A 24,092-nucleotide genomic window follows, 5' to 3' on the forward strand; every position below is an offset into this window, starting at 1 on the left:
TAACCTGGGAAGGTAACCGAAAGCCTTTCTACAAGAGTGGAGTTGTGACACAACGCCTTAGCCGGCCGGCCCAGAGCAAAGAAGCAGTTACTGCTTCCAGAGGACCCTGCCCTGCAGGCTGCTTGGGCCGGGCACCCAGAACTCCCGTGCACACGTGGGCACCAGCAGCTTCAGTGCTGTGTGACGACCGCTTAGCCCCCCGCCGCACGGTTGGTGGGTGGCGGCTGCTCCTCTGGGGCCCTTACAGGTCGTCCTGCTCAGTTCCTGGCAGCTCTGCTCTGTCTGGTGCACGGTTTACACGCCCTCTGTGTGCGTTAGCGCAGCGCGCCTTTGGGTTTCTGTTCCTGTTTCTTACAGCCAAAGCCCCAGCCCAGTCAAGGCTACCCTTTGCTCTGCCCACCTCCCTCTGACACAAGAAGGCCTCCTGAGAGACAAGACGGATTTGCAGCATTTTTAATGCACAAAGCAACAGGTAAGAGGCTGGCTGGGTGACCAGCCTTCATTCCACAAAAAGCTCAAGTGCAGATACAGCCCAGTTGGGAAGTTACGGTTCACAGGGCTTTAGAGCCAAGAGCAGGAAACGCGGTTCTCTTGTCAGCCAAGGGAGTAAGGAGTCCATTTTCTGGGGATGAAAAAAATAAACGTTTCTAAAGCATGGCAGACACCCAGTCTTCGAGCAAGGACACAGACGAGCCCAAGCCAGGCGTTCCGGCAGGTTGCGTGGGGCCAGGCGGTGCCCGGGGGAAGGCCAGCCTACTCTGAGCGAGGCCGCCTGGGCGGTCGGCCGGCCGGCCCACTCGGCACTGGAGTCCACGCCAATTCCCATCACACGGTCTGTCCTCCTTGCCTTTGATCGTCACAGCTTCCCCTGAACCCCTTGGTGCCTCCGAGATAAGCCAGTGACACCACAGCGTTCTCTGTGAATGTCCCTTCCCCGCTCTGTACAGCTTCTGGGCTCGGCTGCTTCGGCACCCTTCCCCTGACCACCACCCACCTGGTCCCGGCGCACGTGCACTCAGGTCTGCTCCGTGGCCTGGTGGTCCTGCAACACCGCCAGAGCCTCTTCGACCTGTGGGATACACGGGGGAGGGGTTGGTGCAGCTGCCCCAGCAGGGTCCTGGGAGAGAGCCCTGCCTCCCCGCCTTGGCCCACCGGACGCGAGAAGGCCCACGCCCAGCCCCGCCGCCCCCTCTGACTGTGCTCACTGGCTCCCATGGCAGAAACCCACGGCCACCTTCTACACTGCCAGACGGCTGGGGGAACCCTAACCCTTGGGCCCTGTCGCACAGTCTTGCCTGGGGAGCTGCAGGGAGGCCGCAGGGGCTGAAGTAGCCGGCCCTTCACTAAGGCCCTCTGCCACCTCCACATTCTGCAGGTGTTAGCTGATTTTAGCAAGAAGATACGCTTCACCTGTCTAAGCAGCAGCCTACCAGCTCACCTAGGAGAGGCCTCGATCCGTAACCCTCCTTCGCCCCCAGGCCTCCCCGCTCCTCGCAGGCTCCAGCCCACCTTGGCGTTGAGGGACTCTGGGGACTCCAGCAGGAGCAGCAGCTCCGAGTTGTCGATCTCCAGCAGCATGCCGGTGATCTTGCCAGCCAGCTGGGTGTGGACGTTGTAGATGAGGGGGTAGAGACGCTCACCTGTACGGAACAGCCTCTGAGGCTTATGTACACAGCCAGCTGGGTGTGGACATTGTAGATGAGGGGGTAGAGACGCTCACCTGTAGGAACAGCCTCTGAGGCTTATGTACACAGTCAGCTGGGTGTGGACATTGTAGATGAGGGGGTAGAGACGCTCACCTGTACGGAACAGCCTCTCAGGCCTATGTACACACCTGGCGGACAGCCCGGGCGTCCCAGGGCGGGGGTGGTATTGTGGAACGCAGCAGAGGGGGCATCCGGGTTTTTGTCCCAGAACTGCTCCCTCCAGGTATGTCACTGAACACTCTCGGGGGCCTCTTCCCCAAGTGAGCATAGCCAACCCCGCCTTGGAGGCTAGTGTGAAGAATCAAATTTGCCGGTACGTGTAAAGTACACTGCATGGGCTCTGACACGAGGTTGGTTGCTGTTTTAAAGACTACTCTTGTTCGTTTGGCAAGAAATCACTTGAAGGATCACATTGAAATTCTAGACGGGATGCGATAATGCTGAACTTGACTTCTTGGAGGGACAGGGGAGCCAAGCACACAAGATAAACTTGCCTTCCACCACTGGGCACTTCGAGTGACGGGGCCTAGTGTTGGTGGTCGGCCCATCTGGGCCACGTGTGGAGGGTGCAGCCGGGGCTGGAGGTGCTGGGTGCCTCCAGTGGTGGGGGAGGGCTTCTCCCACAAGGGGAGTGAAGATATTTCCAGGGCACTGCTTACAGAGCCTTCTACCGCCATGAAGCCCATTTAGAATTTTTCTCTGGGGGTGGGTAGTAAAGTGGCAAAACCCCAAGTGAGCCGAGCAAACAATGGCGTGGTGGCATTGGGGGCCTTCCGAGAAGAGTCTGGAGGTCTAGGTGAAGGAAAGAGCCTGGGAACCACAGCAAGCTCGCTCATTCATTCAGCAGGTAGCGGCCTCCTTAAGCAGGGCCCGCCACAGAGGCCGGGATGGAGATGGACTGCATGGGAGATCAGGGGCCAGGGGGAACAATGTCTGTTTCCCAGGACACGTTTATGTTCTTCCTCCCTGCCGTGGGCACTGGGAGACGTATGAAACTCGGTGACAGCCTCTTCCCATCACAAGAGGTGTGAGGTACCACAGCACCCACCTTAGAGGCCATTTCCTGGCAGAAACCCAAGACCCTACCCTTCTGCTCCCCCTCCTGGCCCCTCATCTCCCCACGTCTGGGGTCTCTCCCAGCCTGAGTCGAAGCCACACAACAGCAGAGCTGGAAGAGATCTCGGGACCATCTGGTCTGACCAGGGTCTTAAGAGGAACAGGGTCCTGGGAAGTAAAGGCCCTTTGGGCAAGTCCACCCGGCAGGTGGGTCAGCACGAGGCTGGGGACCTCGTCCCCACGTCTGACCTCCACTCAAGGCACTTCCCACCAGGGAAGCCGGCTGGTGGCGCCCCCTTCCTGCTCCTGCTCGAGGAACCAGCCACTCACCGATCATGTGCTTCTGCTCGCGCAGCGGCGCTGCGGCCAGCATGGACGCAGTCAGGGGCTCCTGTCCGGGGACACGCACAGCAGGCTCCTGGACCTGCACGTGGTGTCGGGGACACATCCCTTAACCACGTGGATGGGCAAGGCCTCAAAACACTTACCCTTGTCGGGTGAGCACAGGCCTCCGGGAAGGCTCTAGAAGAGGGGGAGCAGGGGGCAAGGTATGGACAATCGGGCGGGACAGAATCCCTAACGAGGGCACGGTGGACTAGACGACAAAGTGACGTCCTAGTGCAGACGTGTTCCGTGGTGCTAGGGACCCTATGCGTGTTGTCAAGTGAAAGCCACACGTTACCGGCCACCTGGTGCTAAAGAAAGCACTTTTTAATCAGGTAGCTTTATGGCCGCATCCCCAGCAGGATTTCTGACCCTTTTGCATCTTGGTGACTTTAAAACCATTTTGCTCTCTAAAGCCTCCTCTTGTTCATTTTGCAAGAAATAGTTTGAAGTATACCCACAGAAATTCTAGACAGGATCTGAAAATGCTGACTCGGAGAGTTTTTTAGGGGGCAGGGAGATAAATACACAGCTCTTAATTACAGAAGATATTTTCAGTTCCATTCTGCAGAGTGATCACATCCTCGCTGCTTACTAAGTAAATACTAAGGAAACCCAAGTTAATTTTGGTAATAACCCAGGCGAAGCAAATTGTGATGAACAAACAAAATGTGATCCTGGTCTCTTTTCCCCTCTGTTGGTGGGTGGTGGGTGGGGATATCTCTTCTGATGGTACATGTTCATAAAGGAAACTTCACAAGCCACGGATAGAAAGAAAACCAAGGCCCAGACAGGGCCAGCACCTTAGACAGGGTTCTGAGCCAAGCACCCCCAGAGCCCAAACTCAGTGGGCAGCTGGGCCAGCCTTACCCGGTGGGTGTTGTGTGTTGCCAAGGAACCTCTGTGTGTCAGGAGAGGCCCCCTTGGTGAAGAGCATCCTGCCATACCGGGTCCTGTGGTCTGGGTACCGATGTTGGCTGTAAGAGAGAAGCAGGGACGGTAAGGCCGACAGCAACCCAGAGGCATGACACCTCAAAACCAGCATTCACGTAGGATCCCCAGCACCGAGTAAAGGGTCAGCACACAGGCGTGCAAACATCTGCCAGATGAAGGAACGGATGCTTGCCTTAGAGCCCAAACCTGCTCCCCTGTTCACAGCTGCCGCAGTACTTAGGTTCAGATCTGGTGCTGCGCCCCTGCACGTATGATCACTTTCACCCGCACAACACGACGGGAATACTGCTTTCACCTGGACTTTTTTTTTTGGCCGTGCTGCGCGGCATGTGGGATCTTAGTTCCTCGACCAGGGATCGAACTCACGCCCCGTGCAGTGGAAGCTCAGAGTCTTAACCACTGGACCGCCAGGGAAGTCCCTCACCCAGATTTTAGACAAGAGGATACCAGGTACAGTAGGTAGCACGACCACAGAGTGAGTCAGCCCCGGAACTGGGTCGGTAGGACCCTGACCCTGGAGCCCACTGCACGGCCTCAGATGCCGGCACTGCCCTCCAAGGGGGCCAGCGGCAGGGTCACCGTGGAAGCCGGTTCTGACTCCCTACCAGCAGCAAGCCCCTGCCCACCACCGCACCCACCCTCTGTTCCATTCCTCCCAGCCCTGCCCACACTCACCCACTCCCTGGGCGTGGGGCACCAGGCGCGGCACGTGGGTGGAGATCTGCCTGGCACTGCCGATGGGGAACGAGGGGCGCCGAGACACGGCTGCTGGCTGGACAACCGAGGCCGCAGGCGGGTAGGCGGCTTGCGGCACAGAGAATATGGAGAAAGTTTAGGTGGAGGGGGACAATCAGGCGGGCACGCTGCACCCTGACAGTTCTGGGGTGAGGAAGGGGATGGGAAGGGGAACCAGAACATTCTGCAGCAGAAAGAGGAGTGAATTCACTGGCAGACCCAGAACTCCAGGGGAGGGCGCTGGAAATCTGCAGTTACAAAGCCAACTTCTGTCTACCCAGGACCCCAAGAGGCATAGGTACCAGGACCACACAGCTTGGTCCCCCAGGGCAGCTTCAGGTCAGGGTGAACGTCACTCTTAGAGAAGGACCATTCATCAACAGTAGTGCCAAAGGAGTATTATTTTCTCAGCTTTGCAGGAATTTTCACCGTCACAAATCAGGAGAGCCTTTGGAGCTCACTGAAGGTAACAGCTGCGTGTGTGTCTTTTACGGGCTCGGCCCTGTCCTTGGTGATTTACACACATCTCACTCAGGCCCACGTTCACAAAAGGAAACCGAGGCTCAGAGAGGTGACGTGACCCACCCAAATTAACACCCTGGGAAGTGGCAGAGCCAGGCTTGACCCCCAAGCTCGTGTCCTTAACCCACCGTGTTACACGCTGCCCCACGGGACCCATGTGGAGGGCAGGGGCTGGGTCACTCACACGAGGGTCTGGGTAGCTGGGCCGTCCACCTGGGGGCAGGCTGGACAGGTGGGCCAGAGCCATAGTATGGGGCCTGGGCTGGAGGCTGTGTGGGACAGAAAGACCTAGAGTGAGGGGGGCTGGCAGCAGGGGAGGTGAGAAACTGCATTCCCTCAGGGACACCACTATGGGAATTCCACTGTCCCCTACAGGGGACTGGTCATTATAGACCCACAAAGCTGGGGTTAAGGCTCCTGCTTCCCACATCAGGAGGTCCATTAGCCCTGACCCCTTCAGGGCAAGATCTCAGGCTCAATCCTTGCCCCTGATGATCAGTACTACTAGCCCAGTGACCTGGATAAAGGGGCGACAATCCCACTGTCACTTGTGCCCGCCCGAGGAACTGCTAAGGGGGAGGAACGTTCCCATCCTCGGAGCCATTCATCTTTCTACAGACATCTTTCTACTCCCTCCAGGTCACACAAGCTCCTTCCCCAAACCAGGCGCCTTAGAACATTAGCATACAGGAGAGATGTTAGCAGGCGTCCCACAGAAATGATCATCTAAGCTGGGGGAATGCTACGTACTCTGCCAGTTTGGGAAAGTCATGGTGCCTACTGGCATATCAGGATAGAAGAAGGTACACAGTAAAGAAATCGAGGCTTCTTTGGCTTAATGCAATATTTCCCCAACGTATCTGACTGCAGACAATCTTTCAGCATAACATTCACGATTCTCTCCCGGATCGGGAAGCACTGCTTGACAGGGACAATATTACCCCTGTTAGAGACGGGGTGACAACGGCCGCCTGCCGAGTGAGTTTCCAGCAGAAGCATGTTGGGAATCTCTGTCTGCCTGTGAAGCTCTGATCTTCCTGCCCCACCTGGCTGTCAGGGAAGGGATGCGGACAGGAGGTCACCTGGGGCGTAGCGGGCAGGAAGTAGCTGGCAGGCTGCTGGAAGGAGCCCAGGAGGGGGCTGCCCAGGGCCCGCATGGTGGAGAGGCGCTGCATGTACTGGTTGGTCAGGATGGCCTTCCGCTCCTCCTTGCGCTGGGCCAGTGCCACGTACAGTGGCTTGGTCCCCACGATGCGCCCGTTCATCTCTGTCACGGCCTTCGTCGCCTCTTCTGGAGAGGAAAAACACACAAAGCCAAACCCTTTGCTGTGGCCACCCTCTGTCATCACCTAAAAGCAAGACAAGACAAGGGCTGCTGGGGGTGGAGAAGGAAGACTCCGGGGGCCACGCTCCCCACCCCCTGGGGGGCCCAGCCCAGTACTGAGGGTACCCAGGAGAAACTGCGATTAAGATGGGGGGGTCCTCTCTCACCCACACATTTACTGAGGCCCACCGTATGCCAGATGCCATCATCGGATGAATGGATAAAGAAGATGTGATACGCCTTCTTACTCGACAGGTGCAGCCACCTGAGCAGGGAGGCATGGCCACTCCCACTTTACAGGTGATGGAAGTGAGGCTCAGAGTGACTTGTCCAAGACCAGTCCACTTGCTAATGAGGGCTGCTCATCGTTTACTAGACCATTCCCCAGAATTAGGGAGAACAGCTGCATTTCAGAGTTAATTTTGATCTCTAAATTTTCCTTCTGAAAAGATTTTCCTAAGCGGTGATGGAAAGCCGGCTTAAATCATTACTGTATCTGTATCTGCCTTCACCTGTGCGGCTAAAATGAAGTGGGATGGTAGTTTGGGACAGGTTAATATCTAGGGGCAGGGTTCTTCGGCCAGGCTACAATCTTAAACCTTTCTGTAGGGGTCACTATAATGAAAAATCTGCATTTCAACTACTCCTCGGGTTTTATTAAACTATCCATACAGTTCTTTAGTTCATTTGTGAATTATGGACAAAGTAAGATGCTCTTAAGAGTTATATTTCCTAGAGACTCCATGAAAGAGATTTGTATGGAATAGGAAAATAATTTGTATTTTTGGTGCTTTATTGTGTTAATTTTCTTTGCGATAGAAACAAAACTCCTTACTATTATGGAGAAAAAAAAAAAAAAGAATGACTCACCTAGGCAGTGGGTCATACATTAGCCACAACTCAAACCTAATGTACGGTGCTGGTAGACCTCCATTGCCTCGGCAAGGCACAGAGCCAAGTTCTTTAGGAGTCTGGGGAAGAGGTTCTTAGCCTTTTTTTAAAAAAAATTTTTTATTAAAATAACCTTTCTATTGTGGAATGACTTTAGATTTATAGAAAAGTTGCAAAAATAGTACAGAGTTGCTGTATATCTTTCACCTAGCTTGACAAATGTACCATGTTAACAGTGGGACAGAACTACAATATCGACTGATGGGTACAATTCTATTATTATCTACAATGCTATTAACTGAACTGCAGATTTCATTTGGATTTCACTGGACTTTCTAACATTTTTCTCTTCAAGGATCCCATCCATATTGCATATACGATTCTTGATCTTTTTTTAGGGTTGAGACACTGGCCTGACTCCATGAGGACTTGAGCTGAGAACATTTTAAATCTGCTCTATTAGAGCCCATGCTCTAACATCAATGATTTTCAGCTGCACTTTGCTACTCATACAGGGGCCTCGACCTGAGCGTTCACAGATCCCCTCAGGGAGGTCAATGGATAGAATTCTGGGGGTCTGTGAACTCAGATGGGGGGAAAATGGCATCTTTATTTTTACATTAGCATTTCCTTCTATTTTGAATATAGGCAAAGAAAAAATACAGTAGCATTAGCTGTGCTTGTGACTTTGTCAAGAAGAATATTTTCATATCACATTAATTATTGCTGATCTCAAAATCTTTTAGGCTCATTACTACTTCACTAGATCTTATAGTTTTTTTTTTTTTACCTTTTTCAGCCATACCACGTGGCTTGTGGGATCCTACTTCCCTGACCAGTAATTGAGCCCAGGCCCTCGGCAGTGAGAGCACGGAGTCCTAACCACTGGACTGCCAGGGAATTCCCCTAGATCTTATAGTTTGATGCCTTAAGAAAGCAGAACATATTTTAACAAATATATTTCAATCCAATTGTTTTTTGTAAATCTTATGAGTTTTCTTTTATGCATTTAAACATATCCTCAGAAGGGGTCCATAGGCTTTACGAGACAGCCAAATTTTCTTGGCACAAAAATACTGTCTTAGCAAATTAATAAGAACTTCTGTTAGGTAGTTTTAAAGAAGATAAAGTTAGTACAACTAATACTTATGCAAGGACTTCCCTGGTGGTCCAGTGGTAAAGAATCCACCTTACAATGCAGGGGACACAGGTTCGAGCCCTATCAGGGAACTAAGATGCCACATGCCTCGGAGCAACTAAGCCCACATGCCACAACTACTGAGCCCACGCGCCTCAACTAGAGAGCCCGCGCCTCAACGAGAGAGCCCGCGTGCCACAACCTACAGGGTCCACGCACCCTGGAGCCCACACCCCACAACTAGAGAGAGAAAAAGCCGCACGCCGCAACTAGAAAGAAGCCTGCGTGCCTCAGTGAAGATCTCCCGTGCCGCAACTAAGACCCAATGCAGCCTAAATAAATAGAAAATAAATAAAATAAATAATAAAAAATACTCAAGCAGAGCTTACTATGAACTTAATCTCTACAAAGTGCTTATAACACTATTATCTCATTTTCAATCACTATTTTATAAAATAGAAAATATATTAAATTTTATAAGTACATATAAACTTATGTAAAATTCCCATTTTATAACAAGATGGTCCACCCCACTGTGCGTCAACTCTAAGCAATCCAGATTTTGTACGATTCCCTTCATTCAAGGGGTCCTCAAGGAGGTCAGTGAATCTCCTGAAATTATATGCAAGGTTTGTGAACAACTAGATCATTATTTCACTACTTATCATGGGCAGGTGCTCCACTTGCAGGCCTTTTAGTTCTCAGGACACCTCTAGAAGTAGATCATGTTGCTCCCATTTTACAGATGGGTAAAAAGGGTCCAAATGGCAATGTCACTTCCTTCAGGCTCTACAGGTAGTTAATGGTAGGACTGGGATTTAGACCTACTTCTGATTAACTTTAAAATCCCAGCTTCCAACCATAATACTACACCAAGTATGCATTTGCCAGGAAAGAGGACCCAGAGCTTTTTATAAATCAGATTTATCAATTACTGATTGATAAATTTAATCAGATTTCCTGATGCTTAATTCACGTGTCCCACAGCTTTCTGTCACTTTTTTGGGGAAAACGTCCTTAACTCAAAAATTATTAGAACCTCTTCCCCAAATACCAGGCTCCCTGAAGGACATTTTAAATTGAATTCAACAGGCAAAAGAACTTCTAGACCACGTCCTAAGAGCCCAGCCATCACACCACACGTGCAGGTCCTCAGCCCCGTCACCCACACTGACCTCTTTGGAAAGTCCTTCATTCCCACCCGCAGCTCCCTACCTCCTCACAGTCAAGTCAAACGCTGCTGCCGCTGCCACTGCCACTTCTTACAGGAAGCCCTCCTTCCTGTTCTGCTGAGCTCCCGCAGCTCTGCCTCCTCCACTTACCCCAACCCCACCCCACCCTACAGTAGATTTGAGTTAGTGATGCATCCGACTTCCCCACTAGACTATAAGTTACTCAAGGGCAAGGACTACGTCTGACTTATTCCTGTGTGCTTCCCACAGGGCCTGGCAAAACAGCAGGTGCTCAAGTATGGAATGAACGAACACTAGGTCTTCTTAAAATTACGTGGGGAGCTTTTAAAATTAAGATGCCCAGAGCTCTACATTCAGTTTCTCTGACTCGGGTGTCTATTTAAGAGCTCTCCACGGTATTTTAATGAGAAGCCAGGGTTTAGAACCATCCAGGGAGCCCACCGCCCACCCTCATCTTATAGATGAGGCTCGGAAGACATCTGCTCAAGGTCACAGAGCCAACATCACAGCTCTGGTGCTAGGAGGGCACACGGTAGCTGTTCAATACGTGGGGAAGGATGAGTGAAGAATGATGCAGCCCAAGCCTCTCATTTTCCAAATGGGGAAACTGAGGCCCGGAAAGGGGTTATGTCACCAGCCAAGGCCAGACAACAAAAGTCAATGGAAATTCTGAGACACAAATTTCTGTAATCTGGCATACAGTAGGCACTCAATAAATGCTTGTTGAATGAACCTCGGTTACAGTGAGCCCCAGCAAGTCCAGCTGTGTGACTGGGACTGTATTTCTACCCTCTTCCCCTCCAGCCCAGACAAGGCTGCAGATGGACGACAAACTCCAATGGGGTCAGACGCAGCTCCCAAACTCCAGAAGGAGCAGCGCAGCACCAAATCCCTGGAAGCCCGGGGCGGGGATGGGGGTGTGCATGGGCAGTGAGGATGGGAGGGGAAGGCTACCGATCCCCTGTGGGTGCCCCCGGCCCTCACCTTGGCACTGGTGATCACTCCATAGGGAGAGAACTCTTTCCTCAGTTTCTCATCATCGATGGAGTCATCCAAGTTCTTCACATACAGGTTCACACCCTAGAAGGAAAGGATATCTGCTAGATGTGCCCCTTCCCCTCCAAGCCCCAGAATGACTTGGGGTGGGGGGAGGGGCTTACATGGGCCAAGGGGGCACTGGAAGCCCCGCCCACCAAGCCTCCAGTTCTCAGTCTCATGCAGCACCCCTGCACCTCACCCATCACTCAGCGAGTCCATCACCTGGAAGGTGCAGCCCCTCCCCACTCCCCGCATCTCTAAAGCCAAGTTCCCAGAAGCGGGATTGCTGGAGGAGGGAGTCGCATTCAGGGTTGCCCACACACAGACACTTTCACATCGAAGCAGCTGCCCCACAGGAAGCCTGTCCCTCACCTGGTAACGGGTCAGCCGGTCCTGCTTCATCTGCTCGAACCTGCGCTTCAGCTCATTCTGCCGCTCCACCCGCTTCTGGGCCCGGCCTACGTAGAGCAGCCGTCCACTCACCTCCCTCCCGTTCATGTCCATCACAGCCTGTGCAGAGAAGAGGCAGCCAGAGGGCTTGGTAACCACCCCCATGAGGCCTTGGCCTTAGCCCTGTCCTCCAGTCCCCTCTTCTGGGCCCAGACGGGGCCACCTGCAAGCCAGGCTGGCCTTGTTGGCTGAGAATAATTAGTACCAGAATCCAGGCCATTTAAAGTGAATCCAGTTTTTAAAAACATGGGACAGAATTTCAGAGTAAACTATAGAATTTTAAAAAATTGATTTGGGCTCTACTTGAAAAAGTGAAATTGAAATTTGCAAAGTTTCCCATGATTTAACATTTAGGTTCTAACTGTAACTACACACTGACGATGAGAACAAAGCAACAAGCATAATTCTTTCCAAAGGGCGTGATGGCGTAATCAACATCCTTCATGTTGGGTTTCACAGCACAGAGAATCGTTTTTGCTATGAGGACTTTAGAAACATTTGCTTCTTGACCCTTGATTTTTCTTTTCTTCAGTTAACTGGCCTAAGCCCGCCACACCCCAAACCGTCAGTGGCTTTGATTGCATGAATTCCTACATCTTTTGCAAGACGTGCAATGCCTTAATCCATAAGGACCTACTGTATAGCACACAGAACTTGACTTAACACACTTTAATCACCGAAAAAGAATGTATAAGACTGGTAAGAATCTGAAAAAGAATATGTAGATATAGATGTCTCTGTGTAAGTGAATCAAGTTGCTATACACCAGAAAGAAACATAACATTGTAATTCAGCTATACTCCACTATAAAAATAAAGATAAATTATTAAAAAAAAAAGGGAGGGAGAGAGAAATTGTTACTAAATTTGTTCAGGGGCGGTGACCCAACCTGGTGTCACATAAAAAAAAAAAACAGACGTGCAATGTCTCTCTGCAATCCATTGATAATGAACTGAATCGGCATTGACTTATCTGCAAAAATCAGACCCATGTAAGTGCTGACGCAAAGGTTTGGATTAGACATTGGTGTTAGGGAGGAGAAATATTTGAAAGGGAACTGACTTTTTAAGCGGTCAGTTCATTAGTAAATATTTTCACATAATGACTTGCTTCCCTACCTAGACATGCAAACATATGTAAATATATGTAAAAACACTCTGGGGGCCCAAGAACTGCCTGAGCTATAGCAGTCTTAAAGGTCATTAGCAGGGAACTTCCCTGGTGGTCCAGTGGTAAAGAATCCCCCTTACAATGCCGGGAACGTGGGCTAGATCCCTGGTCAGGGAATTAAGACACCACATGCCAATGGGGCAACTAAGCCCGTGCGCCACAACTACCGAGCCTGCACGCCTCAACTAGAGCCCGCGTGCCACAAACTACAGAGCCCACACACTCTAGACCCCGTGCACCACAACAAAGGGCCTACGTGCTGCAACGAAAGATCCCGCATGCCTCAACGAAGATCCTGTGTGCCACAACTAAGACCCGACACAGCATAAAATAATAAATAAAAAATAAATCTAAAAAAACCCCCCCAAAACAGGTCATTACCAAAGTCTCCAAGACCTTGGAGTCTATGGTTTCCCCTGCCAGCTTCACTGCTCTACTCCAACTTGTCATTTTATAGTTGGGGCAACCAAAGTCTACAGAGAGGGTGGGACATGTCCAAGGAGACACAAGAAGTTACCTTTCAAAGGAGCCCTTTACTTAAGAACAAAACTTCAGGGCCAGAAAGAGTTGGTTCTAATCCCAGTGCTCTCTCCTCCTAGCTACAACCTGGTGGAACCTGATAACCACAGTAGAGCCCACACTGGTGGGAGGAGACAGGACAGTGTCTGCAAAATCAGGGAGCACCTTGCCTGTGGTAAGTGCTCAGTGAGAAGTGGCTGCTATCAAGGTGGCCCCAGGATCCAGGTCTCCATCCAGAATCCACCATGAGCTGAGCTCTCCCATGACCAGTGATCTTAATGGGGCAGGAGCTACGGAAAGAGCTTCACGGTGGGAGGCAAAATCGGACACTATCCCTGCTTTGTTACTCACGCGGTGACCTTGTACCATTCCCTTGCTCAATAGATATGTATCTGGTACCTACCAGCAGTGAAATGCTAGACATTTAATGGTGACATGAGACCCAGCCCCTGCCCTCAGTTCTATCCGTGGAGATCTGAGCTAATGATGGAGAGGCAGACAGGAGGGGCACCTTGTCAGAAGCACTGAGGACAGGAAGAGGTGGCTTCCTAAAGGAGGGAAAAGTATGAGCTGAGACCCATCAACAATCTACAGCTACGCTGTCTAACATGGCAACCACTTGTTGCGTGCAGCTACTGAATACTTGAAAAATGGCTAGTCCGAACTGACATGGACTAGAGGTACCAGATTTCAAAGACGTAGTACGAAAAAGGGACTGTAAAATCTCAATTTTTATCAATGTAAATATTGCGTCACCATCAATTGTATCAATATTATATCACATTGAAGTGATCATTTGAATAAGTTAAATAAAACATATTATTAAAGTTGCAGGGTTTTTTTAACCCTTTTTAATGTGGCTACTGGACAATTTTGAACTGCACATGTGGCTCATGTTATATTTCTATTGGACAGCATTGGTCTAAAGAGTAGGGGAGGGGAAGTGTTTTGAGAAAACAATATTTTCAAAGTCTTGGAAGCAAGAAATAACATGGCACTTCCCCTCCCTGGCCTCAATCTCACGATCAATTCAAGAAGAGGGTAATGGCTGTCTCAAAGGCCCCTAGTAGCTCCCATGCTGCAAGATTCTATGAAAAGCCAGCCAGCCTCAGGGTATGGAAGAAACCGGAGGAGGCTGAAGGCATCTGCCTTCACCCCAGGCAGGAAGGGCCCTGGCTTGTGTGGACCCATGCTGGGGAGGGACTATTTCCTCCACAGGCAGCTGGAGCCCTCTGCTCCTGATCTCCCTTCTTCCTAGTCCTGGCTCCACACCTCCTCCAAGAAACAGGGCCATGGGGAGGTTCCTACCTTCTGGGCTTCCTCATGCGTCTCAAAGTTGACAAAGCCAAAGCCGCGGGAGTGGCCGCCGTCATCCCTCATCACCTTGACACTCAGTATCTTCCCTAGGAAGGGCAACCTGTCTCAAAGGGGAGTCGGGCAAGCCCTGAGATGTCCCCTCCCTTCTCCCAAGTCTTCAGGAAGCCCCAGGGGGCACCCCCGTCCCAGCCCAAGCTGGGAGTAGAAGAGAAGTGATCCCCAACTCCCTTGGGGAACATGCCCACCAAACTGGGAGAAGAGGTCCTGCAGGCACTGCTCATCCACGTCCACGTGGAGGTTCTTCACGTAGATATTGGTGAACTCCATGGCCCGAGCTCCCAGCTCTGCATCCCGCTCCCGTCGGGGCTTGAAGTGGCCAACGAAGCTGTGGACACGCCAACAGGGTAGGCAGCTGCCTATGGCTGCCGTCGGCCACCCCCATCCCTGCCCCGGCCCAGTAAGCCTGGGTCACTTGAGTCAATTGCCGCTGGCCTCCAGGATCTCTGTACCCCTCATCAAGGGACTGGGCAGGGCAATGCTCCTTAGATGGCATACATCCAAGGACTGACCACTTCCAACAGCCAAGCTTCTATGTTCCAGCGTAAGGTTAAGATGACTTCATTCTTGGGGCAAATGCACAGGATCTCCTACTGCACATGAGGCAGCTAAGTGCTCAGGAGATAAGAGCACAAATCTGGGAGTCCCACAGACAAGGGCTTGAATCTCGCTCTGCAGTTACCAAGCTGTGTGACCCTGGGCAAGTTACTTAACCTCTCTGAGCCTCAGTGTTCATTCCTGTAAACTGGGGATCAAACTCACATCACAGGGATTCGCTTATTCATTTAACACGTACTGGGTGCACTGGGGAAGTGGCTGTGAGAGAACCAGATGTGGTTTATGCCAGTATTGCTGGGGTGGGGGAGGGGGGCACTGAAATCATTTAAATACATTATGAATTTTAAAAACTGTAATTTCCAAGTCCACATAAACACATCTAGGAAAGTATCCTAGATTAAGAAAAACAAAGCAAGCATAAGAAAATTTGATGGTACCTATAAGACAGCAGTCCCCAACTTTTTTGGCACCAGGGACCGGTTTCGTGGAAGACAATTTTTCCACGGACGGGGGTGGGGATGATTTGGGCGGTAATGCGAGCAATGGGGGGATGGTTCAGGCGGTAATGCTATCGATGGGGAGCGGCAAATGAAGCTTCCCTCACTCACCCACCACTCACCTCCGGCTGTGCAGCCCGGTTCCTAACAGGCGGCAGACCACTACCGGTCTGCGGCCCGAGGGTTGGGGACCCCTGATATAAGACATTTAGCACAAACGGGTGATAGGTGACACCAAAAATGGAAGGAAGCTGAGTGACAAAGGAAAACAGGCAAACTGAAAGCTGACAAAGATAGAAACACACTTCTGGAGAACTGGGAAAAGCCCACCAAAGTTCTGGTTCACTGACAGGAGGCTACCCTGAGAAACTCTGGACAAAATGGCTCTGGGTGCATCTCCCACCCCAAAGCTTCCTCCACTGCTCAGTCTCGGGCATGGGGCTGGGCCATCTGACGGGCAGAACCAGAACTGGGGGAGGCAACGACCAGAGCAGATTCTCTCCAGCATCTGCACCTCAACTTTCCCATCTGTGAAGTGGGGATGATGCCAAACTTAAAGGCATGAAAATGGCAGGCTAAGCATATGCCAACCTTCCTTCCTGTCCCCAGATCTCAGGAAACAAAAGGTTTAATAAAAATTCACAGCCATGCTGAGAAGGCTGGAAAAGAGACAAAAATCACTCTGTCCACTGATGATTTGGCCATTAGCTCTTCCTGCCAGCATTTCTAAAGCATCGCCCCATTTGCTACTCAGAACTCCTCTAACGCATACCAGCAGCCCCATGTTTTACTTGAGGAAAGGGAGTCCCTGGGAGATTGAGCAACACGTCCGAGGTCATACTGCCAGGAAGAATAGCTCAGTGCCAGGGGCCCATTAGACGGTGGCAGTACTATGGGTCCTAAGTTGGTGGTACCATGATTCTGCTCCTTTAGCCCTGGCGCCACCCACATCCCACCACTCACACTTTGCGGTCATTCAGCAGCATCCCATTCATGGTGCTGATGGCGTTCTGTGCAGCCTCGTGGGTCTCAAAATGCACAAAGCCAAAGCCTCGGGAGCCATGATCATCACACACCACCTGGGCCACAGGGAAACAGGACATGAAAAGCATCCAACTGAGAAAAAGAATGGCAACGGCAATAATGACTAATATCTGAGTGCTCGCTCTGTGCCTGTGAAGACAATCCTATCTCGCACAACAGCCCTATTTTAGAGATGGGAAACGGAAGCTCAAAGAGGTCAGTCTACTTGCTTAAGATCACACAGTAAGGAGGGATAGAGTCCTCAAACTGAACGCAGATCTCATCTATACCACAGACCAGCTTTTAATGACCTTCCTAAAGCGATGGATAAAAGGATTAGATTCCAGCCACCTTCCCCGCTTTCTGCATCTTTGTTTCTAACTGCAAGTTAGAAACAACCCGAGATCCATCAAGAGGAGACTGGTTAAGTAAATTACAGTATATTCATCTTGGTCTGCTGTATGTGCATAGTTGAAGAGAATGTGGTAGATTTCACGGCTGGCAGGGTTACCTGTAAGGTATACTGTTAAGTGGGGGGAAAAAATCAAGCCCATTTGGGTTAAAGTGGGCATCTATGCTTTTGAGAAACCTTTTGGCATTTTTTGGTAACATTCAATTGTGTTTCCGCTAACACAAGAAATACATATTTAGGGGAAACTTTTGGAAAGTGAGAGCGAGAGACACAAAGAAATAGAGAAAGATTGAGAAATTGAGGAAGAGAGGGGAAAGAAAGAAGGAAGGAAGGAAAGCAGGAAGAGAGAAAGTGTGGGATGGTTATTTTTTTTTTTAATTTATATACCATTTTTAAAAGGTTACTTTCCATTTACAGTGATTACAAAATATTGGCTCGATTCCCTGTGTTGTACAATACATCCTGGAGCTTATCTTTTTTCTTTTTTTTTTTTTTTCTGCGGTATGCGGGTCTCTCACTGTTGTGGCCTCTCCCATTGCGGAGCACAGGCTCCGGACACGCAGGTTCAGCGGCCATGGCTCACGGGCCCAGCCGCTCCGTGGCATGTGGGATCCTCGCGGACCGGGGCACGAACCCGTGTCCCCTGCATCAGGAGGCGGACTCTCAACCACTGCGCCACCAGGGAAGCCCTGGAGCGTATCTTAAACCCAATAGTATGTACCTCCCACTCCCCATCCTCTATATTGCCCCTCGTCCCCCTCCCCACTGGTAACCACTAGTTTGTTCTCTGTATCTGTCCTCTGTATTTGTGAGTCTGCTTCTTTTTTTATTATATTTACTCGTCTGCTGTAATTTTTAGATTCCACATATAAGTGATATCATATAGTGTTTGTCTTTCTCTGTCTGACTTATTTCACTTAGCATAATGCCCTCCAAGTCCATCCACATGCTGCAAATGGCAAAATCTCATTCTTTTTTATGGCTGAGCAGTATTCCACTGTGTATATAAAACCACATCATCTTCATCCATTCATCCATTGATGGACACTTAGGTTGCTTCCATATTTTGGCAGGGAAATTTTTAAAATACACACACACAAAACTGTTAATAATTATTTCCGGGAACTAGAGTTGAAAGCGACGAAAGCTTTTTTACTTTATTCCTTTCCAGGTTGTTTAAACTTTACCAATTAATCTATTATTTCAACAGCAAACTTGTTTCAAATTTTGAAAAGACCCACAAACATACTACCCCCATTCTGTAGGGCTCCCGACTCAAGTTAGGACAGACCTCACGAATGGGAAAGATCTTCAGTTCACAGAGTTCCTGTCCCTCTGGCTGAACTTGCACTAAGACCCCTAATGACCATCTCATGGGGTCCGCGGCTCCACTCATCCCTGCAGCCACCGCCCCGGCTCAACTAAGTGACATTTTCTGCCTCGACCACCACCCCAGCCTCCCAACCCAGCTTCTGGGCTGACCACTGGGACGCTTTTTCCAAAATGTAACTGTGATCATGTCCCTCTGGGAAATAATCTCCAGTAGCTCCTATAATCCACAGAACTATACCAACTTGGCATTTGAGGCTCTCCAATTGGCCCTTCACAAGTCCTGCTTCCAAGTCCACACCCAACACGCACCCCTCCAGCCCCAGGCAGGGTCCCTCTGCTTTCAACTCAAGCCCAGGTCTGTCACTCAGATTTAATCACATTGACTGGGTTCCACTCTGCACCAAGCACCTGCTAAGGGCATCACATACTGTTATATTTGTCATCAGAACCCTTCCAGGCAGTTCTTAACCTCTGAGCCCCAGCTGCCCAACTGGGGAAAATGGGAATAAATGACTTGTCCGAGGTCAGCCAGCAGAAGTAACTATTTGATTCCTGTAGATGCTTAATGAGATGCTCGCTACTTTTTCAAGGGCTATCTATATTGTGACGATTATGTGAGTTAATATACATTCACAGCCACCCTAAGAGGTAGGTTCTACCACTGCCCCCTTTTATAGAGGAAACTGAGGTATGGAGAGGTTAAACAACCAGCCCAAGGCCACACTGCCAGGAAGTGGAAGAGGCAGGATTTGAACCCAGGACACTTGGCCCCAAAGTCCAAGGTCTGGCTGACTATGTCATGCTGGCTCTCTGCTCGGTAGGCTGGGCTGAACTTTGAACTTGAGTGGCGTGACCCCAAGCCTAGTGGAGTTCCACAGTGCCTCAGAAACCTTTCCTCGGCCCCAGGGCACTCTCCTTTCTGGGTCTTTGACTCCCCGGACCCCCATGCATTCCCCTCAGAGCCCAATGTCCAGCTGTTCCTAAAAGTCTCACCATCTCCAACCAGCCTGAGAGCACTTGGTAGCACGCAAGGAATAGTTCTAACACAGAGGGTGCCATCGCTCCCAACCTCTCCCCCTACCCCTGCCATCTCCCCAGAAGGGTGGACACGCCAGAGGCTATAGGGTAACTGACCAGCCATCCTCATAAAACCTAAAAGCAAACACCAGGGAAACGGACCACACTGAATGCCTTGTATCTAACCAGGCCCACAACAGGGCTTCATTAGGCCTGCAAAGACTTGCCCAAGTCTCACAGAGCTTTCTGTCCAATCCTCAGTGGAAGCCTCAAGGCCTGGATAACGGGGACAGACATACTCTTCCCTGTTAAGTTAGCTTCAGCTAAGCCAGCAAACCCATTGGTTCAGATCCTGCCTTGGCCACTGACCTCCCACCCCTATAATATATAACTGTGAACAAGTAACCCCAACTCTGAGCCTCTCTGCCCTCCAGGGTAACTCTGGGATCCTCCTATTTGCATCTTAAGAGGCCATTTTGGGAAATTCAGTGAGGATGTGTATGCAGAAAATCTAGCACATAGAAAGTTCTGGATAAATCTGCTGTTATCACTGTAAGAACCCAGCACACAGTTAAGACTCCCTCTCTTTTCCATTGATCCTCAAAGACAGGAAACAGCCCTTTCTGTCTATCATGGCATGCCCTTCGCAGCTACTGCACCTCCTCCAGTCTGTTTGCCCCTCTGAGTCACAGGGATATCCATCCCCTCACTCACAGGGAGGTGGTGAGGCCTCACTTGAGAACTGCAGGACTGTGCCTGGCACATAGTAGGAGTCAAGGAAGAGTTCTAACACAGAGGGTGCCATCACTCCCCATCCCCCCTGCTGCCTCCCCAGAAGGCTGGACATGCCAAAGGCCGCAGGGTAACTGACCAGCCACCCTTATAAAATCTAGCGGGCAAAACACCCAGGGTTAAGCCCTGTCAGGACAGACTGATCTGCTGCATGGCCCCTGACCCTCAACTACAAAGTCAGAGAAATGATCACAGCCCTTCCCAAATGATGATACAGCCATTAGCTCAAGAAATATTTATTGAGCACCTACTATGTTTTCACATCTCAGGTACTTGGATACAGTGGTGAATAAGAACAAGATCCCTACTCCTAGGAAACTTCCGTCCTATCGTAAGAGAAATGTTACAGACAAGGTCTGGTCCATTGCCGTCATGGCCTTCCTGTATCTACTTGCTTTGTCCTATAATTTCTACTGCCCTCTCATTCTGAATTTGGGCTGTTCTCATGACTTACTTTGGCCAGTAGAACGCAACAAAATGACAGTGAGCTAGTTCTGAACCTAGGTCTCAAAAAGCCAGGCGAGCTTCCACTCTGTCTCCTGGGACCCTGCTACTGCCACGAGAATAGCCTGGGCTAGCCTGCTGGAGGATGAAAGCCCACAGGGAGGAAGGGAGGAAAGCCGAGACGGTCCAGCTGACAACCACCCACTCCCTAGAAGCAGAGCCATCCAGCTCTCAGTGGGCAAACAAAGGAACCCAGCCAAGAGCAGAAGAACTGCTCGGCTGAGCTCAGTCCCAACCGCCAACGGCTGAATTACGAGCGCAATAAATCACAGTTGTTGACAGCCACGAAGTTAGGAGGTGGTTACACAGCAAGAGCCAGTTTAGGTGACCGCTAAAACTGAGAACAACTACCATTCAAGTGCTTGCTGAACCTGGATCTTTACCGATGAGGTGCTGCTTGGTATCCCTCTACCACCACACAGGTGTCTAACACAGAACCGCCCCCCCTCCCCAAGAGGCACACCCACCTTGCAAGAGAGGATGTTCCCAAAGGTGGAGAAGGTGTCATACAAGGCCTTGTTGTCAATGGAGTCTTCCAGGTTCTTGATGAAGATGTTGCCGACACCCGACTTGCGAAGTCCTGGGTCTCGTTGGGACCACATGATGCGGATGGGCTGGCCTTTGATCACCTCAAAGTTCATTGTGTCCAGTGCCCGCTCCGCTGGACAAGAGGAGAGAAAGGAGCTAGTGAAGGGGATTTTCTTTCCCTGAGCCCCAAGGAGCGTAGTTGGGAACTGAGCCAAAAACGAAAAAAAGAAAAGAGCCACTGTCTGGGTCTCACTTGGGATAAGAGCTTGAAGGCTCGGGAGGGATAAACAGAAAGAATTCATGTGTGTGGTGCTCCTCCCACCTTCCAGGTAGGATCTCCTTCAACTCTTCACCATAATGACGTGAGCAGGAATTCCTATCCCCATTTTACAGAAGGGCAAACTGAGGCTCAGAAAGGGGAAAGATCAGGAGGGTCCCTATGACAAGGGTGGCAGCAGTTTGAGGAAACTGAAGCTCAGAGGTGCTGAGCAGCAGAGTTGAGATCTGATCCCAAGGAAGTATGGCTTCCGGGGAAGTGAACACCACCTCTCTGAGCCCACTTCTATACCTGTAAAGAGGGGGTGATGATAATATTACCCAGCTTTCTACATCTAACAAAGGGAGAGAATACCACCTGCCTCCAGGTTGTCAGACAGACTGAAAATTAAATAAGGTGTGCAAGGCGCCTTGTACTTTGTGCCTGGCACAAAATAGGTGTCTGGTAAACAGTAGTATGTCTAAAAACAACAGCCTATGCCCATCCTTCTGCAAGGTGGTATGCTGTGCCCTGCTTCAGGAACACCTCTGGTTTCAGAGGGTTTGGAGGGGAACTGTGGAATACTCAGTGGGCAAGTTTCAAGAAGTCTGGGTTTTCCATCTAGTCCTGCCATAAACACCCAGGAGTAAAATCCTTCTGCTGTCTGGAGCTCAGTTTCTCCACCTACGAAGTCTGGGAAAAAGGTCAGGTTGTACAGGGCTTGGAGGAAGATGGCAAGAGGCAGTGGGTAGGTAAAGCAGAGCAGAGGGGAAGGCTCCCAGGAATCCAGCTCTGCCACCTGCTGGGAAACCGGCAGAACCACCACAGCAAACTCCCAGATCAGGGAACCTCCCCATCCTCCCAGGAGACTCAGAGTAAAAGCACCCCCTTTTGGACTTGGCTGGGGCAGGTTTGTTTTTTGGTTATATTTCTGGAGTCTTACATCTGAACGCTATAGTTATTATGATTTTTCTTGGGTTAGCACTTGCCGAGGGCTTACAATGTACCACGTGACACTGGAGCTACTTCATAGACAAAGCCCTCCATTCCTTCCATGCTACTGGGTAATAAGGCTTAGCCCCACTTTACAGACGAAGAGATGCCAAGCCCGAAATCTTGCTCAAGCTCGCGCCCTAGTGGCAGAGCTCCAACAAAACCCTGCGCTCTAATCTCTCCTCTCCACTCAACATCTAGCTGACAAGCTCTGATCAAACCTATCAGCTCCGAAAACGGGTCGTGGAGCCTGGAGCGCAGGCAGCTTTTCTCGGTTCCCGAAGGTGGAGGCGCCTGGTGCAGACCTCGGGTCCGGCTGCCGGGAAAGGCCACAGCCCGAGGCCGAGCTCTCGCGGCTGCCCCGCTCATCACCCGTGTCTTCTCGGGCATCTTCCTCACGGGTGCTTTCAATTGCTCAACCTCCGATCACGCTATAAAGCAGGTACCTCCCCCATTTCGCAGACAGGCAACTGAAGCTCGGAATGATTCATTTGCTCGAAGCCGCACAGCTGCCGGCTTTCTAATCCCAGGTCTGGCTGACCCCAAAGCCCTTGGCTGTTTTCACTGTCTTAACAGCTCTTCCGGAAAACGGAGCACCAATAAAACACAGCAGGAGCACACTAACTGCTAGTTCCTGTCTCCGGGGCCTTTCGGAGCCCCTTCCTAGGCCTTGTATCTCTGGACCTCAGTTTCCCTGGCTGCAAAATGGAAGATTTTGCAGGATTAGCCAGAGATGAAAGCGCGCGCGGGTGGCTGGGATGCTGTCTGCCTATCTGTAGGTGGGTCGGTCCGCCCCCCTCCCCCAGGGGCTCACCGTCGGCCGGCTGCTGGAAGTTGATGTAGGCGTAGCCCAGCGAGCGGCGGGTGGCCACGTCGCGGCACACGCGGATGGACAGGATGGGGCCAGCGGGCGAGAACTTCTCGTAGAGCATGGCCTCAGTCACGTCGGGGTGCAGGTCGCCCGCATAGAGCGAGGCGAGCGGGTAACCCGGGCCGCTGGAGTTCATGGTGGGCGCGCGGCCCCGCGCTCGGCGCCCACGTGCGCTCACCCCGGCAGCGGGGGCGCGCGGGGCGGCCGGGTTCTTCCCACCCCCTTCTGCCCCTGGCCTTTACCTCCCCCGCCGCCCCGCGCGCCAATCGCGCGCGCGCTCGGACCCCGCCCCGCACCTGGGACCCCTCAGCCTTCTAGAAGCCCCAGGTGGGGGGCATCTCTGCCCCCGCGACGGGAGGCGGGGAGAGCCCTCACCTGGCCCCGGGTAGGGCTGCGGGTACGTGGGGGGAGCTCCGAGCCGGCGCCAGCGGCGCAGAGAGGGCGGGGATACCACGGTAGGAGACCTGGGTTCTAATCCCCATTAGTCATTGTTCTCCTGCGCCCGTTTCCCTTCTCCGTGAAGTTAGGAGGATTCCCTTTACACAAGGATTAAAGGCGAGCGTGTGCTCTCTGCACGTTTCACACACAAACGGGAGAACTGCGAGCAGGATGCCCTGTTTCAAAACTTGCGTACCTACCCTCCTGAGAGGAGGCTTTCTCTCAAGACAGTCCGGATCTAGTCCCAGCCTTCTCGAACCGGCTTGGTGGTTTGGGGCCGAAGGCTCCGCGTGAGAACTGTAGACCACGAAGGCCTTTCTTGACCCTGGTTCTTCTACTGCCAAGACCTTTTAGTGGAACGTATCCTGAGCACCTTTCTCAACGAATCCACTCCACCTGCGCTCCACCACGAAGGCT

General features: G+C 51.3%; 1 protein-coding gene across 3 annotated transcripts; it reads right to left on the bottom strand.

Moving 5' to 3' along the window:
* Positions 1 to 467: 467 nt before the first annotated feature.
* PABPC1L (poly(A) binding protein cytoplasmic 1 like) lies at positions 468 to 23,377 on the bottom strand. 3 transcript variants are annotated; one of them, XM_032607233.1, is made up of 15 exons: positions 23,181 to 23,373; positions 21,057 to 21,250; positions 16,473 to 16,588; positions 14,643 to 14,782; positions 14,389 to 14,483; positions 11,314 to 11,451; positions 10,888 to 10,983; positions 6,440 to 6,706; positions 5,542 to 5,626; positions 4,776 to 4,904; positions 4,017 to 4,123; positions 3,093 to 3,186; positions 1,510 to 1,640; positions 995 to 1,069; positions 468 to 622 (listed from the first exon to the last, which is right to left on the bottom strand). In XM_032607233.1, the coding sequence occupies exons 1-14, from the start codon at positions 23,371 to 23,373 to the stop codon at positions 1,016 to 1,018; spliced, it is 1,839 nt and encodes a 612-aa protein (XP_032463124.1). In that variant the 3' UTR covers positions 468 to 622; positions 995 to 1,015. The 3 variants fall into 3 exon arrangements, with proteins under 3 accessions (XP_032463124.1, XP_032463122.1, XP_032463123.1); XM_032607231.1 differs by lacking the exons at positions 468 to 622; positions 995 to 1,069; positions 1,510 to 1,640; positions 3,093 to 3,186; positions 23,181 to 23,373 and adding an exon at positions 22,672 to 22,779 and having other exon boundaries at positions 3,900 to 4,123; XM_032607232.1 differs by lacking the exons at positions 468 to 622; positions 995 to 1,069; positions 1,510 to 1,640; ... (2 more) ...; positions 4,776 to 4,904; positions 5,542 to 5,626 and having other exon boundaries at positions 6,500 to 6,648; positions 23,181 to 23,377.
* Positions 23,378 to 24,092: the final 715 nt, after the last annotated feature.

This window comes from Phocoena sinus, chromosome 15 (assembly GCF_008692025.1).
Source record: "Phocoena sinus isolate mPhoSin1 chromosome 15, mPhoSin1.pri, whole genome shotgun sequence".
NCBI classification, from domain to species: Eukaryota; Metazoa; Chordata; class Mammalia; order Artiodactyla; family Phocoenidae; genus Phocoena; species Phocoena sinus.